We start from the raw sequence: 22,353 nt of genomic DNA, 5'->3' as shown, positions 1-22,353 counted from the left end.
GGATCCGTTTATCCACGGATGGACGAGTCGCTGTGTAATTTCATACTTTGATTCTTGTTTTTAGCGTACACGCGAGATTTCTAAATGAGCACTTTACGCGTTCCCGTTCAACGAAATCGGCTTCTTCGATATCCTGATCGACTTCATTCCGGTGGTCGTTCATTTCTCGCGCGAGTGATCGATTCGGACTTCTCGACGCTTTAACGCGTCACGAAAGATGCTAAATTAACGTTATGCTTCATTATTGATAATATCATGTTGAGGTTAGGAATTTAGAAATTTGCAAATATAACCATATATGAATTTGACAATTTAAGGATTTTCATAGGAATTTCAGAGATATGGGGATATCTAGGAATTTATAATATCACACATATACGTATGTGTACCTCAAATCCATTTCGCGTCACTATCTTGATTTACACAGCTAATTGTATAAATGTATTATACGACTGTACTCAACTTATATTATAAAGTATATTAATAAAAATCATCTAATAACACATGACAAAGTTTACTAAATTAATAATAATTATTATTAATTTTCAATCCACAGTCCGCAGCGAACACGGCGCCATTTTGTAAACCTTCCAGCTTCGTTCGAAATAGAGTACCATAGTTTTGTGCGCAGGTAATTGCAGCGAAACAGTTAATGAATAGTAAAGATTGTGTGCAAAACTTTTCAAGGAGATTGATTGAAACTGTGATGATCGTGAGACGAAAGGGTGTGACGAATGTCGACGAAAAAGCCTCTTTTCCAAGACAGAATATTCCCCAAGGATAATTTCCCACGCAGACACCATGTAAGGACTCGTGTATGCACGTCGGTGATGTCAGAATGGAAAAACAAGAGAACACAACACAGGATCTCTTCGTGGCATTCTGGACGGTGACAAGAGTAAAGGGATAGATCCATGGCAGCACACGTGGCTTTGTTTTATGTATATATTTATGATTTTAATTAAACATTAAACCTGGAACAGGTAGCGGTAGAAAGAGATATTAACATCTTTTTATATCCTTCATAATTTTATCATTGTATAAAATTCTCAAATCTTTTTTATGAACGTAACATCTCCTTCTACGAATTTCCCAGTTACCATCACGATCGTGAATTTCATCCAAACGAGTTCAATCGAATATAAATTATTGATCAGTGATATAATTAAATGGATCATTGCAACGAATCCGTTAAATGGCCAGCGCAAGCGTTGCAATGATCAAACAGCATGAGCACGATCGTAATTGTAACGGGTTGCACAAACACATCCAGCAAGTTTGCTTTCTGCGAGTAGATTACATAATAAACTGAAGCATGCAATTGGTCGTTTGTGTGTCAAGATGGAGCAAGGATATCACGGAATGTGCGATATGTACATTGCTTATCTACATGATATGCTTCGAGGGTTCGTATGATTTCGCAGCTGACTCGCCTGTTTCTCGTTTTCACCCTGTAACGTTTCCACCCTGCATCTGCCCGGGCTGGCATCCAGCGACCCTGTTCCGTCAGGGTAACGAGAAATATTCGTCGGACTTTCACCGCATTCTCGTGATTGGAATACTTTTAAGTACCAAACTGGGAGCTCTCTAACTCTCTCGCTAGCCTCTCTCATTTCGCTGAGAAGTCTCTTGCTCTTAATCTGCCGGAGAATTAAACGAGTTTCGCCGGGAGAACTTGAGGATACGTGGAACACGCGTGTTCCCGAGTACGTGCGGATATTATATACTTATTTAGCCGAGAATTTATTCGCCGCGTCGGAATAAACTCGTAACTGGTTCAAACGCGGTTGTTCCAGCACTTTATATTAATCCTACGCGATGATTCATTCGCCGAGGATTAAGTACCTTTATTTCGGTTCTAAATCATCGTCAAATTGCGCGGTCGTTCGACGTAATCCTATGGAATACGTTATCAAGGATTATACATAGAGAAAAAAGACCGGTAGAGATCCTCTTACGATCGAGTCATTTCAGCAGATGATCTTGTGGTTATTTCGAAGGTTATAAAAAATTAGACATCATTGGCTCGATCGACACGTTCTCACGATGGCTTCACACTGCCCACCGCATTCGGTTAATAATTTACCGTCAGCGCGCCGTCAATTACGATCCACGTCTATTAACGATTCAGCCGTCGATTTAAATGTACTAATGAAAATCTCCAGGTGAAATCGTGCCATGAGAAACAACTCGCCACCGAAGAAAATTCGAACTTTAAATAAAAGAAAGAAATTAAAGGAAAATTAGACTAGAAACGTGCTGAGATATAATTTTTAATTGACCTAGATTGACAATATTTATTCGTTACAGCAGTGGTAAGTACACACTGAAGAATTTACGAACTTCCACGAATATCTTTCAATTTTCCTTTGTATTTTTAGATTCATAAATTATTCTACTTTCAAACTTTCGAATTTCTTAATTTTTTTAGGTTCATGTTGAGTATTTTGAGCATGTAGAACTTAAAAATTTAGTAAATTAAAATGTAAAAATATAGAGATCGAATATTTTCAAATTTTCAAACTGAGAAAGCCATCAGTGTCTACTTTAATCCATCACTCAGATTTAATAGTTAAATCTACAAATCTTTATTAACTCATCATAATTTCCCCTTGACTATAAAAAACGTTAGGAACTCGTGAAATGACCTAAATAACGACCAGTATGTACATTCTTATACGAAATCGCGAATCTAGCCAATTATCCTTTTAAACAAATGCTGTCATCTCACGCACGACATTAAATCTGCTCCCCAGGAACCGAGTTACCCAGCGGAGTTCCAACGGAAAATTGCCGGTACATTTTCCGTTTTCGTATAAATCCGTGTTCCCCGGTAACGAGACACGCGAGGAACCCGTCGCGACGAGAGACTCCCGCAGAAAAATGAAGGATAAACACGAACAGCCCTCACCGTCGATGCGAAAACGACGTGTGCCACGATCATTTTCGTTAGTGGCCGTCCCGATAACAGAGAGAAAGTTGTTTATCGACCGAGACAGAAGGGACCAAAGTTTCTTTCTTTCGTTTTTTGCCTTTCGATCAACAGGGATGGGCGTGTTTTGATAAATATCCTACGGGACAGGATAACGTTCCAGGCCAGACGTCTCTGTAATTGTTTACGATCCTAGCCAGGGTTAGGTCCGGTTGATTACCGGTACGAAATTACATTCTTGCGTTTCCTCACCACGGATAATTATCCTCATCGAGCACGATGACGAATCGTAAAATTGTTTAATATATCTACGTCGGATCGATTACGCCGTAACACATCCCCGTGTACCGTAAAGCAATCTCTTTTCTCTGCTTTCTACCTTCGTCTTGTTCTTTCTCCCTCTGCATGCGTGCCCGCCCTTTTTTCCCCTCGCGTTGATCGTCCATTATTAATTGGCGAACTAACAAGCAATCGAGGAAAGGTTGAATTTCATTTTTGAACCCGTAACGAGAAAATGGACGCTGAGAAAAGCAGATAATGGCGGACACTTCAGCAATGCTTTTAATAAAATTATGAAATCAAATATTAATTGCGAATTATCTGCAGACTGAAACTTTTCAGTTATTAATCGAACAATGAAATGAATAATTTGATGTACATTTTTTGGATGAATATTGCAATTAAAGGATAAATTGTTTTATTCGTACTGGCAGATAGCAATTATGGTACTTTATGTCACAAAAACTGAATTTCGTTTATTGTAGTTTCAACATAGATATTAATCTGTATCTGTATCATGTTCCATAGCTCTACAAATTTATCAAACACAAAGTTCTGTCTAACACATGTTCTTACAGGTTATGTACCACATACAGAACTTTTAGTTGCATAACTTTCTCGATTTTGTGCAACATTTTTCTACTCTTAAAAAAAAAAAAAATTATATACAAACATTCCTTGCAGTAATAAATTTTAAATATTTCATTGTTATAGTAATGTCACCACTATCCACTAACCGCCATTTTCTCTTTTGAACCTGAACGCAGCTTACGTGCATCGCGATCAAATAAAAATGTCGCGAAAATATAAATATTATGATCACAAATACACAAAATGACTCCGTGGCTTTTTTTATCGTCGTTCCGTTAAACCGAGGCGATCGAGCTCGAATATTTATTGAGCAAATATTACCGTTTGTTATTTCTCGTAATCGTGAATATTCATGTTAAAGAAACTCTGAGAATGTTGATTTTTGTAAGATCGAAAGATGGGTCGAGAACGGCAAACCGTGTTTCTCAATTCGATGATTCGTGTTGCTACGATTGAAAAGAATTCGAGAAAAAAATATATGTACAAATCGATGAAAGAACATTTGGACTGTCGAAGTTTTCGAGCTCGAGTTGACGAGAGTTGAATCATCGAGTGGCTATTAGCTCAATGTAATTACATCACGATTACGCAACATCACGAAAAGAATTCGTTCCTAGAAGATTGTAATAGCCTTCCTGCGATTTCGACTACCATTTATATTGAATTGAACAAGAAAGCCGAACAAATGACGTACTTTGTTTAATAAAAATGCAGTCCAATTAGCTCGTTCCACAAATCACGGTAACGAATGATTAATTGAACGACAGGGTAACGCGAACGCAACGCTCGGAAGGAATAGCACGCGGTGATTCGAACCGCACCCTAGCAGCTGGGGGTTAACGCGACACATAAAGTAGAACTAATTTCCATGCTGAAACACAGGTCTCGCGAATTGGTCATTCTTTTTCGATCTAATTGCTCGCCGGCTACCAGCGTGGCAGATTAAGAGTGGAAAATCCAGTAACCATCCGCGTCATTTCTCAACGGGCGTAATGAACATTTCCACGGTTACGCGCGCTCGCTCGCTTGATCGCTCGCGAGCGGGGTAAGGGGTTTGTCATTAATTCGGTGAAACGGAGGTTCGCAACGGACCCGTTCAATTTCATTAATCGTTCCCCGGCAAAGCCGTCTCTCGACCCCGTCCCGCTTTCACTTAAATCGTAATCTCGTACGTGCTCGGCCCACCCTGATAAATCTGCCTCAAACACGCCTGTACAAGCGTCAATCCGTCGTTTCGACGTCGGTTCTACTGGCTTTCTCTTCTGGTCTAACGATTAATCCACGAGTGGGTAGAGGCGCGCGTGGCGCGCGTCGATTAAACGGAATTCTCGAACAAAACGCCTAGTTTCCGGCGCGGAAGCTTCCCTTTGGCCGGCACGGCAAAGCGGATGTACGCCGGCCTCCCGGTGAATGGCGATGGCTCCAGGCGTTTAGGCGAGAAAGTTTAACAGATCTTGGCACAATCGGGAAAGATAAACCCGGAAAAGAAGCGACCCAGAGAGAGAGAGAGAGTTAGATAGTATCTTGATGCTAAGATCGCGGAGGATGAGTTAAGAGTGTAGCTTGCTAGAAAAGAGGAACAGGGAGAGTATCACACCCTCGGTCAGAATTATCCTGGACTACTTGTCCCTTGATTCAGAATACCCTTGCTCCATTTTGCTTACCTCTGAAAAGGGATTTCCCTGGGGTACGATGTTAGGAAAGAGAGTTACAGCGACCTGTAGGAGACAGTGGCGTAACTAGCTAACCTGGATGGAACTGGCCCAAGCTACCGATAGGGCCCTACTATTATTTTATGCTTATGATCTTGAACTTTATAATAAATCTCCAAATTCTAAATTTCTCATATTGTCAAAACCTTGGAATATTTATTCATACTAAATATAATGACTTATACAGTAATTTACATATAGTAAGGGACCCATCCTAGAGAGTCCTAGTTACGCCAATGTCCATCGACCATCGTTCGAGAATTTCTCTAAGTTCTCAAAAATTCTCCAAGTACAAAATTTGTATTCGAGTCATTGTAGCTCATTAACCAAAACGTCATTCTTCCCGATCGACAGTCGATGCGTTAACATGAAAAACCCGGGAAACATGTGGCAAAGGATCATACGGAAGTAAAAAGAAATTCCAGAAGACCCAGCAAGAGTTCGAAGCGAGATTATGGCATGCATGTGAATTGTTGAGGGAGTTACGCGAACCACACCCTTCGGTTAAGGAAAGAACACGTTAAACGTAACAACGGGTCGATTATCGCGTTGGAGTGGGAAACAGAAGAATTAAAAAAAAAATACAACGAAAGAACACAAACCGGGGCTCGAAGTATGCGGAAATACGCGAACGGAAAACTTGAAGCTATTGTTGATACTGGCGCGTGGGTGAAACTTGCACCGTTGATTCTCGATTTGATGAGAGGAAAAGAAATAACTCTCATGAACGACGTGTACCAGGTCAGACGATTCCGACGGAGTTTCCAAGACTTCAAAGAGAATGAAACGATTAAATGCGCGTTTGTTACAGTGAATTATTCCGGGAGCTTAATGATACGCTAATTAAGTCAATTAGAAACGTTCGATTCTCGTTCAATCTCAGAGTACGAATAATCGATTCGACTTGCAAATCAAACGGACTACCAAGTACGGAAGAGACGAGGGTAATATTTTTCTCGGATGAATCGTCTTCGCTGGTACTCTTTGTGTTCTTTGTGATACGCCGTACGATACGAATGGATATCACTGTTTGATAATGTTGCACGAAATTTCTCGATTTCGCGAAGCATACTTTTGAGACACGGCATAAAAGAGGGCAGAAAGTATCCGTCGCGGTCCAGATTCCTTGGAAAAGAACAGACATTTTTTTCATCAAGGAAATAGGAGGGGAAAAAAGAGACGAGATGAGCAACGTAGGCATCTTTCGGCTAAGAGTTGTACTACAGTATTCGAACGTAATTCCAAATTCATGAATACCCAAATTTTTAAAGTTTCAAACATTTCCAAATTCCTTGAATTTCTATATCTCCAAATTATCAAATTCTCTGAATTAACAAATCCCAGACTTTGGCAAATTTTCAAATACGAAAGATTGCAATCTTGAGAATCAACTAAAATTTAAGAGATGAATCGTCTTTCTCCTACACTGATATTTTCCCTAAAGAAGCCTACGATGCCCCGCAATGTACATCGAGGAGAGACGATGATTACGATCAGGCTAGCGATCTCCCGATCGATTCTCCGGTACCGAGTTAAATTGACGTTGAACTCGGTTGGTCTCTCGGAGCGGGTATATACGGTCTAAGCAGACGCGTGTAAAAGCGTCGCGACGACAGACGTGTACGTGTATGACTTGGCTGTGCGAGCGACACCGTGGAACTTCTCCACTTAAAGTTAATCCGAAAGTCATTACTCCTCAGCCAGAGGTCCTTAGAGCGAGTTCTCCCGACGAGACGTTGCCTCGAACTTTAAATGCGTTTTTCTGAAAACGTACTTCAGCCCACCGGAGGGGGCGCAACTCAATTTTAACCTTGTTCGCGGTTCTTACGGGATTACGTTGCACTTTCCCGTTCTTCTCGCGTGGTCATCTTTATCCGCGCGTCATACTATCGACAACGAGGATCGAGATCAACCCCGTCGTGCACGATTTCGATTTGTCATCGCGATTATCTTTCCCAATTATTCACTTCGCTGGCACGCTGATCGTCTTATCAACGTCGTCGTTTTCCTCGCGCCACCAAACTAATTTCCGCCCGACAACTATTAATCACAATGACGAACCGCGTATCCCGGCTGATCAGCAATATTTCGTCTCCCCTGTCTCGTCTCTTTTTTCTCGTCCTCACCTTTGGTGACTCATTGAAATCGATGATCTGGACCGATCGATCAGATACCATCTCGATATACACCGTCGCGAATGAAGAGAAACGAAAGAAAATTAATAAAATAAACTTCAGACAAAGAACAGAAAAGGGAGTACGCAGGATACATTAGGAAGATGGGATTTCGCGGAATGCGAGACTTGTGAAAATACCCGCGCGCGTACCCCCCACGCGTGCATGTGTATTTCGAGGGACACGAAGATCGAAGGAAATGGAGTGGATGTTCACGAGGACCGGGATAGAGAAGCGACCGCTGAGTTTGCGATTCTTCCTATCGCTCTGATCCACCGCGAAATACGCTCTTCAATGGTCAAGCAATTGGCCAGTTCGCCGGACCATATGAAGTCGTCCACTCCCTCTTCGTTTTCCTTCTTCCTTGGATACATTGTTTTCCCCCTTTTTAACCCTATGTTTATTTCCTCGACTCTTTGCTCCATTTCCGTGGATAGAGGATAAGATAGCGTCGAGGTACGTGATGGCTCACATCTTAACGTTCAATTATCTCGAAAAAGTTATTAAACCTATTATCAATAATTCATCTTCTATCTCAATCATTTTAAACCTTTATTGTAACAAAGGATGTAAGACAAGTGCACTTGTCTTATACCCCTTGCAAGGCCTAAAGAGAATCTCAAAATGAAATTAAAGTCTAAGTATTCAAACCTTATGAAATTATGTTCCTAGTCCCGATTGTATAATAATTGAAGAATTTTATGAGCGATTCGAATAGATCAATCAACCGATGTAATGAAAGGGAATAGAAAGTTCAATCTATCCGATGTTCAAACGATGAAAGCATCTTGCACGCGAAACCGACTCGACGAATTTCCGCATACTCGGCGGTTAATAATTTTTCATTCCCGATGGCGTCGATCGAGCCGTCCAATCGCGCGCGTAACTCTGGCCGCCGAGGGAGATCCGCGCGATCGGATCGAGATTCTCTCGGATAGATCGTATAGATCGTAGCAAGGTCATCTAAAGACTATGATCGATATACACAGATAAATACGCGCGCGGCGAGCTGCAGGAAGCGTTTCTCGTTACCTCGAGGTAACGTGGCTGGGCTTCCAGGTGTCATGCTGGATATCTCGCACGTAACGCTCGTAAAAGCTTCGCCGTGTAGATATCGATCCACGCGGAAAGTCGGATCGTTCGATAACCCGGGGACCAAAGTGACAAGCGCGATCTAAGCTCGATCGGATCGAAACGTCTCCTTTAATTGGTGCTGGTTCGACTCATTAAGGATAGAAAATATCCTGGCAGTGGCAACCGTCTCCACTTTTTCTTTCTTTTTCTCTCGATACCTATAACTTCAACTTCTAGCTACGATGCTGTACCATCACGATTTCCTCGACGCCATTTTCTCGGGACCAAGGCACAAGGTTCTGATTGTTCAGGACTTGAGTCGTGTACGTGGGATGCAAGGACGTCGATCATCGGAATACTTACTCGCTATTCAGCACACGGAAGGACTTGGGCGACATACAGTTGACGCTCCAGTCGGTGTTCCCGTGCTCGTTGCATATCGTTATCGAGAACCTCCCGTAGTTCGCTCTGATGAGCTGGATCAGCTTTCCCTCGCCGCACTCGAGCCTCAGTGTTTTGCCCTCGCAGGCGTACGCGGTATCGTACCTCTCTGTAACAGAAATGATGAAACGAGCTTGTTAGCTGTTGCGGTTGCTATTAAACGTGTCATAAACGCGTCAAAGTAAATGACGCAACACTGGTGGGTAGAGTTGTGAACTGATAAGATCCGACTAAATCCACTGTCGTAATCCTTGTCTACTGTACTGGCAAATATTGACGATAAGCGCTATATCTTAGATATATTTTCAATACGTAAAGTAATCATATTTAAATCTTTGGATTCCTATGACATAAATGCTTAAACCCCAAAAAATTTATAGATTTCCAGACCGCAAAATTTCAAGACCCCCGAATTCATCTCTCAATTTATAATCCTACAAATTTACAAGAATCATTTAGTGAGGGATTCTGAGTTGCCATATTTTCCCTACAGAAGGTTACCCGTGTAAGAAACAACAGAAACATTGTAACAGAAAAGAAGGAACAAAACACCCTGTAAGTATCCAGCAGCCGATTTCGTCGTCAATAGCACACGCAACGAGGGTCTAATTAGTCGACGCAATCGTGGCACAATGGAAAAACGAATAAAATAGCAGAGTCACGATTTGGTTGTAAGAAAACAACACTGTACCTCATCCCCCGTCCGCGATAGGCTACAGAGACTTGAATTACCGCGACTGAATAAGGGTACCCGGGGAAAAAGAAGGGGTCCACCGGGTTTCCAAGCGGCGCGAGTCAAGGACACGTCAAAGTAGCTCGCGCAAAATTGCAGCGACTAGCTGGAGGGCAAAGGTGGTTGGTTTTGCCGGGCCACGGTGTACACAGAAGGGGTACACGTTAGAGGGATACAGTTGATAGGCTGTGTCGCGTTGCGAAGTGCAATGGAATTAAGATAAAGGACGCCGCTGTATAGGCGCGTATATACAGGGGACGCAAACAATGAGAAGCCGACAAGAGTGGCTCGTTCTGTTGGTGTACGGTTGGCGGGATCGGCTGAAAGGAGGCCGAGATAGCCCGACGACTCCTGCCTCTCTTTGTCGATCCTCCCTCATCTGCTCGGGGATTTATCCCGCGGAAAATCTGCCGGCGGGTGGTTTCTTTTGAAAGCAAATTAGCGAATTTACGGGCGCGACTTTCCTCGAAGAAAAGTCCTCCAGCTCTTCTTCCCTCGTCGCGACACGCCACCGCCGCCAACCACGCGTTCTTCCAGGCTTTTCTTCACGGATACAGCCCGTGGCTCGGTTTAATGGCCGCGAAGATCACTGCCGCGATGATATTATATACTCCTCGCGACTTTCAGACCGATGAATGGTTTCGTTACGATTCAAAACGCGAGCTGAGGGAAATAACGCGGTTCGTTTCGTACGCGGTTGAACAATCGAGGACTAAGATAAACGATGTAAACGTCATCGAATATGATGGAGGAGCTGCAATATTTTGGACCCCGGTCATTGACTTGTGTCGTGGTAACTTCAAAAATTCGTTTGTTTAAATGGAAGAGCAAAATAGTGGAATTGTTCTACAGTAAAATACTGAAGCAATATAAGAACAGAACAATAATGGACGGTAAAGAACAGTAAAGAGTGGAATAATGCATATCCTCCCGTTTAAAAAAATATGCAACTCGAAACTCCAAACGTAACAATTACATCGAAGAATAACATGAGAAAGAACAATCTAAAAAAGAATAATATTTTGAAAGACAGATCCAGCAAAGAAGACATAACAACGATTCTCATTTAACGTCAGCGCAGAGTCGCACAGAAGACACTGAAGGTTATCCCGCAAGATAAAAAGAGCTGCCAAGAAGAATAACATCGAGAAGAAAGGATCGTAAAACTAGGTCTCCAGGCTTATTGAAGACGAAAGAACGATAGATCTGCCATAATACCGGTCGACCATAGTGTCCAGGACCGGGTCGGTGACGCGAACCGGGATACCTCGAAGTCGGAAGGTGGTGGATAGAAGTACCTCGAGGAACGAACTAGAGGACTAACACAGAAGGACAACGAGGTGAGAAACTCTGTAGCCGGAGAGAGGGGTAGTAATAACTCTGTCCGTGAAAGCCCCGTCGTGAGTTCATTAGTTCCATACCGACGCGCCACAATGCCATTTTAGAGCGCTGTTAGGACTTTCCACGAACAACGCCTTCGACGACTTCTTGTTGCCGTGAAATATCACGCCGCACCGGGAGATTTCAACCATTAAAACGCGTGCACTCGTGCTGGGACAAAAAAATGTATTACGATCAAACGATCAATCTTGATTCATTACATTTATTCGAATCTAATGGCTTTAAATCGGCTGGGAATATTTTTGTGCGAATGGAACGTGGGAAGTTTTTATATTTACTTTCAATATGAATCAATTTCAAAACTATTCGCACGTTTTGTATAAGTTTTTTACTATGTACTAGGATTGTGAAACTCTAAATTTTTTAAATTCTCAAGTTTTCAGAACTCTCTATCTTTAGAAGTTTTCAAATTTCACGTACTTCCAGAAGTTTGAAATTTTCAAATTTATCACTTCTTCAAATCTGGAGCCTTTGCAACAAGTCAAGTGGAGGTATGGGTTCTATCGTAATCATACCATACATATAAACGTAGCCTACTATTTTGACACGATCACGAATTGACAAAGAAATGAATAATTAAACACGAGTACAAGCGACAATTCGTCGTGAAGGAAAGCACGTATCGATTCTAAGAGTAGTAACTCAGTAAAAACGTGAGGCGGCGACGAGCAAGTATAGCAGAAAGAAACGGCGATTTTACGGGGCTGTGAAAAGTTTTCCAGTGCCGTAAAGGATCGAAAAGTATTCCTGTTAAACGAGGGCAAAATCGCCGGTCACGGCAGAATGGATTCCACGAGTCGGCAGGCGAAGAAATACAGTTGATTTTATAGGATCCAGGTAATTTCTCGCCATTTTCCTCTCGCAGTCAGCGTACCGATTAACCGGCTACGACGACCTAGGGACCGGATACTACTCGCTGCCGTTTGTTCGTCGTTAATTAAGTGTGTCTTGATAACACCGTAAGCGGCAGGTAATCGATATACGGGGCTCGATCAGCATCCACGATGCAACTCCGCACGTCGTGTGCACGTTGTGCGAGTAAATAGTCGTATAAAAAGCTCCGCCGCTAACTGCTACTGCAAACAGAGCTCGAATGAGAATCGCTTCCGTGAAACGAGCGTGTCCTAACCGCGTCCGCCGTGTCGCTTTACTCGCTTAAACCCGCTCGGCTCGCTCGCTCGCTTGCTCGTTCACGCGTCACTCGCAGCTGCTCTCTGCAACCGGTGCATTCTCTCGGTGCACCTCTAACGCGAGCACGATGAAAAAAAGGCCGCGTTCAAGCTGACGTAAGGGAACACGCTTCGCGGCAACCAGCAGCTTCCTCGTTCGAGCTGGCCCCCATGGCATTCCTCTTTCTTTTATCGAGCCGGACCGGTCACTTTCGACCTTTTCTTCGTGTTAGCGCGACTTTTTTTCCCTCGGTTCGCGCCGCACGGACAGCTCCGAGGTTCTGGCCTTCCGATTTTAATGCGGACGAGATATTACGAGGGTCTGTCAGGGCTCCTTTGTCTTGTCGAACATCCCGGTGCGATCGCAAAAAACGTAATAATGTGGTATCCCGGGTGGAAGACGCGAGACACGATAAGAAAGCGTGGAAAATGAGACACGAATACGCGACCACGAGGACGAAAGGATAGCGGCGAAGAAACCGTATGGAGAATCGCATTCTACCACGTACCGCAGACGTCCCTAGGGAAAATAATCATACACTTCGTTACCTTACGATTTGTACATTTTTACATTTTCACCTAGACAAATGAACCTGAGTAAAATGAAATTTTTTCGGAAATCTAGAAAAGTGAGAAAGCTGTAAGGGAACTTGTTAACTGGTTTTAAACTTCAGTAACTTTAAACTCTTAAAAATTAAAACTTTCAGAATTGTTAAGCCAAAAAATTGTCCGTTTACAAAAATGTAAGAATGAAGAAATTTGCGGTAGCACCCCAAAAATTGAACACGAGTTTCAACCCTTCTCTCCATTCTCATTGAAAGGTACCCTGTACGTGGGCAACATGCTCGGATGCCTTTCATTCGTACTGGGAATCACAGGATTCCGGCGTCCTAATCTCGTCTCCGAAAGTCTAACTTTAGGTACGGTTTTGCTCTCGGTCGAAGATTGGAGCTCGTGATTTCGAGAGGTTCTTGGGTCCCACGACGGAATCAAAGTCGAGAAGTTGCGTCTCGAGAGCTGGTAGTCAGGGGTTCGCCTCGTTTCCTGGACGAGTTATTGGCGTTAGATTTCCACGAGCGGGCGCGTCCGGTTGGTCCTTACTTTCGTAGCTTCTCCTCAAGCTCGAATTCACCGCGGTACGTAAATCCCGAGGACGATCGAGCGACTCGAAACAGAGATACTCGAGGCGGATCCCTTGAAACTTTGCCCCACGAGGATGGTTCTATCGGCATTCGAGCGCTTCCACGCCATGGTTCACAGGTACGCACCACGAGTACCGATACACGTGGCACCTCCTTTACAAGGACACTGTAAGCTTTCCACCGTCGCAAGTTTCAAGCTCATTGTGCCTCAGAATCCGCACTCGAAATCCCTGGACATAGTTCAGGCTGTACATTGACCGCACGAAATCCTGCGGCATTCTCACCTTCCGTGGAGTGTCGCGAGGCAACGACAATGAACGGGGTTGCTTCAAAGAACTTCAATAGAATCGCGATGGAAATCCACGGCTCTGTGCCAATCTACCGACCCATATGATTAGATCCCCTCCTTCTGCGTTAACCATTTCGCTCATGATACCATACTCGCATATTGTAGTTCAGATAGAACCCAAAATCATATTTGTAGTATGATTGAGTCTGGAATTTAATATCAATTATACTATCATAAACCCCGGAATCCAAAGTGTACTCAACACTTCAACTTCCTTTACTTATTTTAATATCACAACAATGAGCTAGCTCTAGTTGACGCACTTGCAGAAGAAATCATAGCTCAAGGGGTAACATACGTCTCTTGAAACATACACCTGAGAAGCTATGAATCTTACTTCATTTTGTATAATAAAACTTTCACAGGTAGCTGCTAAGATGCACAATCGATAATCTTGTTGACAATCAACACCTTACTATAGACACCTCCTATTCATTCCAATTTTACCTTTCAACTCTAACTCTTGTAATCAGTATCTCAAAATCTCGTCAACTACACAGATTTTCTAATATTTACAAAAAATTATCTGCAAAAACTTCAATGATATTTCGCTAATATCTCAACATCTAAATGATCGATATCCAGTTCTACTAACGACTTGCAAGTAGTGTTATATGCATCGAATGATTCAACTTATCAAAGTAAATCTGTAGACTATAAATCATATACTTTCGCGTGTATGCATAGGTATAGGAATTGCGTATTTCGAAACTTGAATTTTATTTCGCCTAGATGATTGTTCGAGAGGCGATTGTCATTATTCATGATACGTGATTTTGCACTCGGTTAAATATGGAATCTATCCATCTAATGGCGTGCTCTAAAAGTAGGAAGGTACTTAACGTTACACGGATAGTCAATTTGTCGCCGCTTCCAGCTTGCGCGTAGAACGAAACTATTTTTTCGGAGGAAGATAAATACAAAGGATTTTCTGAGAATATCCGTACAAACAGAGTGCTAACTGTTTATCTACGAAACATTTATCTCTTTCAACGTCTAATCACTTAGTATAGAGATCTGACATACGAAGTTGAAATTGACTCTTCTTTCTTTATTTAGAAGTGTTTCATGCAGCACAAAGGAAACAACAAATTTTACATATACTACTTATTTCAGTAAAATTATTACCAATTATAAAACGTATAAAAGTTTGTCCACAAAGAACGTATAAAAATAATGTAATAAATCCGCTATAAATGGAATTCCTAATTGAAAGGATTTTTCACGATTTTGCGCTCAAAGCGTTTCTTGCCGACCTGTTTTTCCTGGCAAAAACTATAAATTTCACTTAAACAGGATCCAATCCGATTCCGCGACAGAACTCGAAGAATAATCGTATTTATTTTTGCTTGACCCAGTTCTCTCACTCAAGGAACAACATCGGGAAATATGTCGGAAAGAAGGTGGATGCATTCTTGGTATCGTCGTTTTCTCGCGATTATTTCTGCCGGTATCCAGGCTGGAGAAAAACGGTAACAGGATTCAGCAATTTCGCTGGAATATTTTTCTCCGAACGATCGTGTCGTTACACCTCCAAGTCTCGTCGTCATTTTCACCAGACGCAACGGAGCATTGCAATGGCGGAGAGTGCGCTCGTTAAAAACTTTTCGCGGCATTCATTCGAATGCACTCCGTCAAAGTGCAACGCTAGGGTCAGATGAGAGAAACTGCTCTAAAAAGATGGCAGATTTCCGTGGCATACCGCGTCGAGACGACAACGACGACCCAAGTTATCGTGCATTCTATACGTGTCCGTCATTATCCTTGCTGTTCGCGCGTTTCCACGAGGAAATCTCTTTCTATGTCATACATTTTGCCGTAGTCTTTTTTCCTTTCGAGACAGTCGTCGTAACGAAATCGCAAAATGCAGAGAAACGTCTCGTCACAGAGGAGTCTTTGCCGACCGCGCGCCACTTGAATTTTGCTTTTCGCTCGAATCACGATAGTCTTCTACCCTCTTTTGCCTGCTCCGGTCTTTCACTTTGCAGCCCGGTAGGAGCGCGACTGTGATTAACAGTGGCGTTTACAATGGCCACAGAAACCGTGTGTAGCTGGTGTGGAATGAAAAGTCGCAATTAATTAGCGCAATTGCCTTGATCTTCCGAGCAAGGCCATTCAAAAGCGTCCCATTGTTCTGGTCGCATGGTTCACTACAATATTATATACTTGACAGAATGACTTATCGTGCCGCAGATGTTTTCTTTGTGTTATGGGTTTAATCAGGATTGTTACGTGGACAACCACTGTAATTCAACGTACCCAAATTACAGTTCTATCAGCATGGGAAATGTAGGATGCAATTTAGGTCTCTCTGGTACTCATTATTGTTTTCCAATTTTTATGAACTCAATATGTGACATTCAACAATTTTCATTTTTACTAAGTTTGTAAAATCTCAAGGTCATAAATTGACAAGTACATTAATTCACAAATTCACGAGTCGATAAGTGTAAGATGTTAAAGTTTGTGAATCCTACAATTACGAAATCATTCTAAAGTACATTTCAGAATTTCTTAGCCATTAGCAAGATATGCATTCTAATATACGTACTCGTCGTAGCTCACGACGTCTTTTGTATTCGGGGTTCGGGATTTATCTCGGATCTAAAGGCGAATGCAATATCGCAAGCGGCGATTTGCGTCCGGGCGAGCATGAAGCGAGCGTCAACGATAAATAATGAACATGAATCAAGAATAGGTCAAACGTGGCCAACCGGCTAAAGCGAAAAGCGGCGTGGGCACACCTGGCGCGGGAACGAATCTGCACAATTAAAGATCGCATCGTTCTCTCGCGGTAAAACGAACTTTTGAACCCCAACAGATACGGCATAAGAGAGGGGAGGTGGACACGCAGGAGGGGAGGAAGGAATTTCAAGTACCCGTATATTAGCGTCCTTTATCAAGGGGATAATTAATTATCCGCTCTACTCCATCACGGGGCGAACGTATCGCCAATAAACCATTCGATATTTCTCGATTAATTCCAGATCCGTCCAGCTGGCTGGCGAGACACGATACGTCGTCGACAGAGAACGTGCCTCCTTCTCTCGCCGGGCATTCCGTGGACGGCGCGTGGAAGGAAAAGAGAATTGCAGTTTACCATTAATGACTTCGGGTAATAATATATCGGAGGTCCGGCAAGCCATGCCTCCCGCTGCCGTGGCGGCCAACTTGAAAGGGCCGACCTAACAGCGGGATGTCGTCAGCCCGATGCGGTCTTAGGCCTCGAAACCTTTACTACGGTGTGTACGCTCGCTGTGGGTGATGCCTCGTTGAAACACTGTGCGGCCATTGTTGCCCACGAACACAGTCCCTGTGATATGCTTGCGACCCCAAACAAGCTGGATAGAAACCATTTTACCAGATTCGAGGGACCATGCTTGTAACATCACAGAATTTGCCTTTCTCTTATCAGTCAAGGTGCACCCGACAAATAACTCAACTCTACACAAGCACTGGTATGAATGTAAACTTGTGAAATATAGGCGATCTTCTTCATTTGGAATACTCTAACCTGAATAACTTTTAAAAAGTTTCTAAATAAATCTCAGGTTTGAATTACACAAGTATCTCAAGTAACAGTGAGAAACTAGGTTTTCCTCTTTACTCTCGTTGATAAGAGCCAACATCTTCAGATTACGAGGTTTCTATTTCTCACCGAACATTGAGTCACAAGACACGAATTTGGTAAACGCAGTCACACATGTTGCGAGGAGGCAAGGGAGAACTATTTAGAGGGGAGGTACATAATGGTGTACAGAGAAACGGATTCTTCACACTTCACTCCAGATGTACAGAAATAACGGAGGGGTAAATATATACGCTACGTCGTCTGCTGTGTTAAATGTTCACATATGAGACGGTGAAGTGAAAGATGAGGAGTAAATAACAGAATTTACGATATAAGCACTGGCGTAAATAAGTGGACCGGAGTGGTTCTGGCGCCACTCGCTCAGCACGTGTAACTTCCGAAATTTTGAAAATTATGAATAACTTTCAAATTCCTAAATTATTAGATTATCTAAATTATCAGGCTTCTAAGGAATTTCGTCCGCAATATTTTCAGAACATTTAAGTCGACTTTCAAATAGTAAAATTAGGAATGGTAGGAAAATAGATAGCAAGAAATCACGGTATATTTTAAGAATGGAAACGAAGAGTGAGCGTACTTAGTTTAGCAGAATCATCTCAGCACTTGTTCGCTCGATCGAGTGATTCAACGAAGCATCGAGACTCGTTGGCTGTCTCACGAGCCGTAAATTATGCCCACGTGCTTTCCTAAGCGCGAAATTACGTCTGGATTGCGTTATCCATTAAGGCAAATGGAGAGGTGGGGTGGGTTGCGCGGCGAATTAACGAAGTCTTCATAAATACCGGTCCATTACTCACGGAATGTAATTACGAGTCGTATTTAATCGTGTATCTTCGTGGCTCGCGATCCAGCCACGTGGGTCGATCGAATTTTTGAAATATTTCCGCCGGTTCCGGCTAATTAAGGCCGGTGCCGATACCGCCGACGGAAACGGATATCCATTTAAAGCGACGAAACGCATCCGCGTTCCGATCAAAACACGAACAATGAATTCGATACCGGTATTCTCTCCCTCTATCCCTCTGTCTTTCATTAAACGCATTCTATGAAAAATGGAACGAGCTTTGATTGCATTAATAATGTATCCGCCGGTTCGATGAAATTCAAAACTGAATTCGACGGGAAATTTGACCGGGAGATAATCGATCGGAGGGGCAGAGAAGCGGCAGATAATTGCTGACACCGGCCTTCAAAGCCGGTCGACGCTCTTTTCTATCTGCTCCTTATAATTTATTCGGCCGCCATAAATCAGTCGACCGCGACGGGACTGCGACATGCAACAGGGCCGACCATGTAAATGCCGATGCGTTCAACGTATCTGCGTATGTGCACACGCACACATGTCCCGCGACCGGCCAGCGGGTCCGTCCACCGTGAATTGATAATGTAATTAGAACGGCGAAAAAGGATTAGCTTGAATTAGAAATCTCGACGACACGCTCTCGACCGTGGCCGAACGAGGGAGGAGGCCGACTCGTGGGAGAGACACCGGTGAAATAAGGAGAGCGAGAGAGAGACGGGAAACGAACGAAGAACGTAACCGAGGCAAGTCTCCGTGGACGACTTTGATTTATGCGTCCCGGGAGCGCTTCACGGAGAGTGCAGCAACCGTGTGCAGCTCGTCGAGCCTAAAGATGCATGGCCAACCGGACGAACAGTGCACCAAAGCCGAACTCGCGTCTCTATAATGTTGCTCTCGATCGATAGCTGCGAGAAATACACCTTCTTCTTTAATCTTACTTCGCGATAAGGTGGTCTTCTTGAATGCTACTTCATTTACACGATTTTATACAACTTTCGTATGCACGGTCTGCATTTCTTTGACATTTGCTATAATCTGATGCGAAACGTTAATTGATGGTAGCACAATGCTACAAGACTGGCACAAGTTTTTATTTTTTACACAATTAATGTCTAAATGAAGTCTCTGAGTTTTGATGATTTTTGTTTGAACGAAAATATCTTTTTCCTTTATAGTAAGTACTACGATATAATATTGCATGAATTTTTTATTCTTTGTGTGAAATTGTAACATGGAGCCATATAATATGAAATGTTACGAAAAATTTAAATACAGTGGCATTAAAAACATATTTGAATGTATACTTATCACACAAAATATTAACGTGTTATCATATGTGAATTGAAGTATTTTACAAGTTTTTTATATAACAAGCTAATACTCTTTCGTGCACACCGTTCAGAGAACAATGAGTGCTAAAATACAGGGTCTTATTACAAACAGAGAAACGTAGCGCACATAACAAGTTTAGAAATTGCATCACTCAGTGGTATCTTCTGATATGTATTGTTTTCTCTTCAAGTTGCATCTGATGCAGATGCAGCGGTCGGAAATAAGAAACCATATTAAACATCCTATCGCATAGTTTTCACGGTTCACGATGACGTCACCTAAGATAGCGAGGAGGGTAATCCGAGACACCTTTTATCTGGCTTATTTAGTGATCACGTTTCATACATCTCTCATTCATAATATTTTCATTGTGATGGCCATGTATGAGAATGCCGATCCAATTACACGAACTGAACTTATCGGTTGATACGAAAATGAATGACGATGAAACATGAATGACAAAGATCGAACCTTGAGGTTTGTGTAGGAAATTGGATATCTTAGACGCCATTGATGAAGATTTTACAGAATTTTGCGTAACTATTGTCTGATGTATTCTATGGAGTAAAGCAGATGGACTTCAAATTTTAAATTCCTACATTTCCTAATTTCCCAGTTTTCAAATCTTCAAACCCTTAAATCCCCGAGTCTTCAAATTTTCATACCTTCAAACCTCAAATTTCTATATTTCCGAGTTTCCACACACCCAAATCTCCGAGTGTCAAATTCCTAATTTGTCAAATTTTCAAAACTGTCTAAATCTCCAAATACCTCAAAACTTCTGATCAAGACATCTCACGAAGCTGCATCAGCAATATACTGAACGAGCAGCAACTGTAATATCAGCGTCCACAGTTAAAATAGCCGAAGGAAGTTGCAAGTCGAAGAGAAGAAGGGAGCAACGAAATATTAAAGAATACAACCTTTACACGACTCCCATTTCGCTAATAATCAGCGTGGCCCGTATTTCACGGCATCGAACTCGATTCGCGTTACATGACAGGTAACACGAGCGGTCGCGTGTAAACGGGTCGGGTGGCGAAGAGGACGGGGAACGAGGTGCCGAAGAGAAACGAAAAATCGTTACTGTCGTTGCCGAGCGAAAGGGGGAGAAAAAAAATTTTTCGGGACATAGAATGGACACCGGTCGCGAGACGTCACTCATCGTGGACGTCGGCAGCGTCGTCCAACCCTGTCGATATCAGTTACCGTACTCACTGCATGTCGCTTGATCGATGACCGACGCGATGGAAATGACATTTCGCGGAATGCCGTTGTCGTCACCGACTACCTTCTCTCTTCTGCACCCTCTGCCTTTCTCTTTCATCCTTTCCCTCTCTGCGCTTTTCATTTTTTTTCACTTTTGCACGCCCCTTTTCTGTTCTCCCTTCTCTGATTGTTTTTACCCTTCGTCCAAATTACAGCAATCTTTATTAGCCAGGTACTCACGAGCGGAAATTTGTAAAGTAACTGTTTTGTGAAAAATAGAAAACGGTGGAATAATTCAGATTTGTAAATATAGAAGTGATAACTTCTCAAATCTATAGACCAAAAATTGAAAAGTCAGGTTGTACAAATTCAGATATTTTTGGAATCATGAGTTCCCGGTTTAGACGTTCTCAGAATCATAAATTCTGAAATTGAAAAGTTTTAAATTTACGAACCGTGCGTCACGGCGTTAAAATAACAGTAGGAACCGATGAAACTTTGCTGTCTTTCGCTAGTATTTTTTACAAATATTCCATTTTCAATTTGATCGAAGAGAAATAGTCGCTGACAGTTTTAAAACTACAAAACGGCGACAGTTTTCGTCATTGTTTGCAAAGTGTAATTGGTCGACTGTGACAGGAATCGTGTAATGGACGGTTATCGATGTTGTCCCACGCGAAATGCGCTTTGCAAGCAAAACGTTGCAACCTACGAGCAACATTTCCCGTTTTGCTACAAACGGTTCTATTTTTAACAAAACCTTGACATCGTATCCTGACAGGTTTTGTGTGAATGACAGTGTACAAAGCAAGTGCCATCTTTCGATAGAATTTTGTATCAATTTTCAACTACAAAATTTTGATACATAAAAAATTCTTCGAGGATTCTCAACTATTAAAAATCTTCGAGCAGTCAGCATTTTCACGCTGTCCACTGGCATTACGAATTAATTTCCAGAGACAAAAAAAGGGGTGCGGAATGGAAAGGGAGCCCGCCCTTATAAATTTTCCAGGCGAGGGTGGAACAAAAGGACGATTGTGTCAGGAAAAAATCGTTTCATCCTGTGTATGCACAGAATGTCTTTTGATCAATATTGTCAGGGATAATTTGATCCGTTTCTTAATCAAAATTTAGACGAGACTTGGGAGACATTAGGACATCAGGACACAATTAGAAAAACAAGAGTAGCTACAAGGGTTTGCGAGATTTTGTGATCATTCACTTTAAAACATAAATATTCTTTTAAAGACAATGAAAGTTAGGTAGTAGAAATTTTGAAGTAAATTTTCAAAATTTGAACATCAGACATATCTTTAAAAATTATGTAACTTTTCAAAGTAAATAGTAAGAGATATACTAAAATTCTTTTACTGTAACATCCGCGAAAAATGACGTTCCTTGGTCTATGTTTTTATTGCCCA

At 42.3% G+C, this 22,353-nt stretch overlaps 1 protein-coding gene across 6 annotated transcripts in view; it reads right to left on the bottom strand.

Annotated features, from left to right (window-relative positions):
* The window catches only part of LOC100878040 (latrophilin Cirl), an 820,007-nt gene that overhangs the window by 35,379 nt on the left and 762,275 nt on the right, over positions 1 to 22,353 (bottom strand). For 5 of the 6 annotated variants that reach the window (XM_076535691.1, XM_076535692.1, XM_076535693.1 and 2 more), the window contains one exon: positions 9,126 to 9,312. In XM_076535691.1, the coding sequence (XP_076391806.1) occupies positions 9,126 to 9,312 (187 nt within the window). Of the gene's footprint in view, positions 1 to 9,125; positions 9,313 to 22,353 lie in introns of those variants that run through there. The other variant, XM_012292494.2, reaches the window with a different exon arrangement.

The sequence above is a fragment of the Megachile rotundata genome, chromosome 9 (assembly GCF_050947335.1).
Source record: "Megachile rotundata isolate GNS110a chromosome 9, iyMegRotu1, whole genome shotgun sequence".
NCBI classification, from domain to species: domain Eukaryota; kingdom Metazoa; phylum Arthropoda; class Insecta; order Hymenoptera; family Megachilidae; genus Megachile; species Megachile rotundata.
The sequence above is the reverse complement of the archived record's forward strand: the minus strand, read 5'-3'. Positions and strand labels throughout refer to the sequence as shown.